This window comes from Malurus melanocephalus, unplaced genomic scaffold (assembly GCF_030028575.1).
Source record: "Malurus melanocephalus ecotype Western Australia unplaced genomic scaffold, MMel_1.1 scaffold_1397, whole genome shotgun sequence".
Taxonomy (NCBI): Eukaryota; Metazoa; Chordata; class Aves; order Passeriformes; family Maluridae; genus Malurus; species Malurus melanocephalus.
Genome location: NW_026624629.1, coordinates 1 through 1,354, shown reverse-complemented (window position 1 = coordinate 1,354; position 1,354 = coordinate 1). Strand labels below are relative to the sequence as shown.

Sequence of the window (1,354 nt, the reverse complement as noted above, 5' to 3'; positions counted from 1 at the left end):
GGGGTCACCGGGAATGGAAACCCCGGGATCACCGGGAATGGAAACCCCGGGGTCACCGGGAATGGAAACCCCGGGATCACCGGGAATGGAAACCCTGGGATCACCGGGAATGGAAACCCCGGGATCAGCGGGAATGGAAACCCCGGGATCAGCGGGAATGGAAACCCCGGGATCACCGGGAATGGAAACCCTGGGATCAGCGGGAATGGAAACCCTGGGATCACCGGGAATGGAATCCCCGGGATCAGCGGGATCAGCGGGAATGGAAACCCCGGGATCAGCGGGGTCACCGGGAACGGGATCCCGGGACGGGGCCGCACCTCCATGAGGAAGACCCCGCGCTCCCGGGCGGTGGCCACCAGCTCGGCCACCTCGCAGGCCCCGAGCGCCATCGGCTTCTCCATGAGCACGGCCCGGCCCCGGCGCAGGAACAGCAGCCCCGTGGGCAGATGGGAGGGGTTCACCACACCCACGTACACCACATCTGCGAGGGGACACCCCAGGAACCCGTCAGGGCACTCAAAAAAACCCCGACCCCAAATACCCCCCAAAAAAAACCACAAAAGACCCCCAAAACCCCGTAAAAATCATCACCCCCGAAAAGCCCCTGGGCTCAGCATCCCTGCGTACACCACGTCTGARAGGTACACTCCAAAAGAAACCAATCCCAGAATAAAACCCATCAGAAATCCCAAAAAACACCTGCCCCCACATCAGGGAGCACCAAAGACACCCAGAAAGTTCCCAAAAATACCCCGAAATCCCCCCAGAACTCCCTCAGATCACCCTAAACCCCTGCAGGACCCCCCGAATCCCTTTCGGCTCCCCCGAATCCCTGCAGGGTCTCACCCACGTCGGGATCCTCAGCCAGCTCCTCGTAGGATCCGTAGGCTCGGGGCACCCCAAAACGCCGGGCAAAGCCCTGGGCGCGCCCCAAGTCCCGGGCAGCCACGGCCACRACCTGCGGAGGGGACACCGAGGCGTCGCGGCGACACCAAAATCCCTGGGAAGCCCCAAACCTGCCCCGGATTTAGGGAACGAGGGGAAAAAACAAATAAAAGTGCCAATATTTGGGACATGAGGTCTGCCCAGGCAGTGGGATTAAGCGACACGGGAGACACGCCCAGGTTTTTGGGGATATCCGCAGGTTTTGGGGGTTCCCAGAGACTGGGGGGGGTCCCCWCCCTCCCCAGAGGTGTCACCGTGTGCTCCGTGGGGGGCAGGGTCTTCAGGGCCACCACGAAGTCGTGGCTGATGGCCCCGGCCGAGCAGATGCCCCAGCGGGTGGGGCCCCGAGCGGCCCCGGGCTCGGCTTTGGGGGGCTCCGAGGCTTTGGGGGGCTCCGAGGCGGAGC

General features: G+C 63.5%; 1 protein-coding gene across 1 annotated transcript in view; it reads right to left on the bottom strand.

The window, feature by feature from the left end:
• Positions 1 to 1,349, bottom strand: part of DHDH (dihydrodiol dehydrogenase) — a gene marked incomplete at both ends in the record, with an annotated part of 3,238 nt that extends 1,889 nt beyond the window's left edge. Inside the window, 3 exons of the mRNA XM_057387831.1 lie at positions 321 to 484; positions 850 to 961; positions 1,203 to 1,349. Coding sequence (XP_057243814.1) covers positions 321 to 484; positions 850 to 961; positions 1,203 to 1,349 — 423 coding nt within the window. The remainder of the gene's footprint in view (positions 1 to 320; positions 485 to 849; positions 962 to 1,202) is intronic.
• Positions 1,350 to 1,354: the final 5 nt, after the last annotated feature.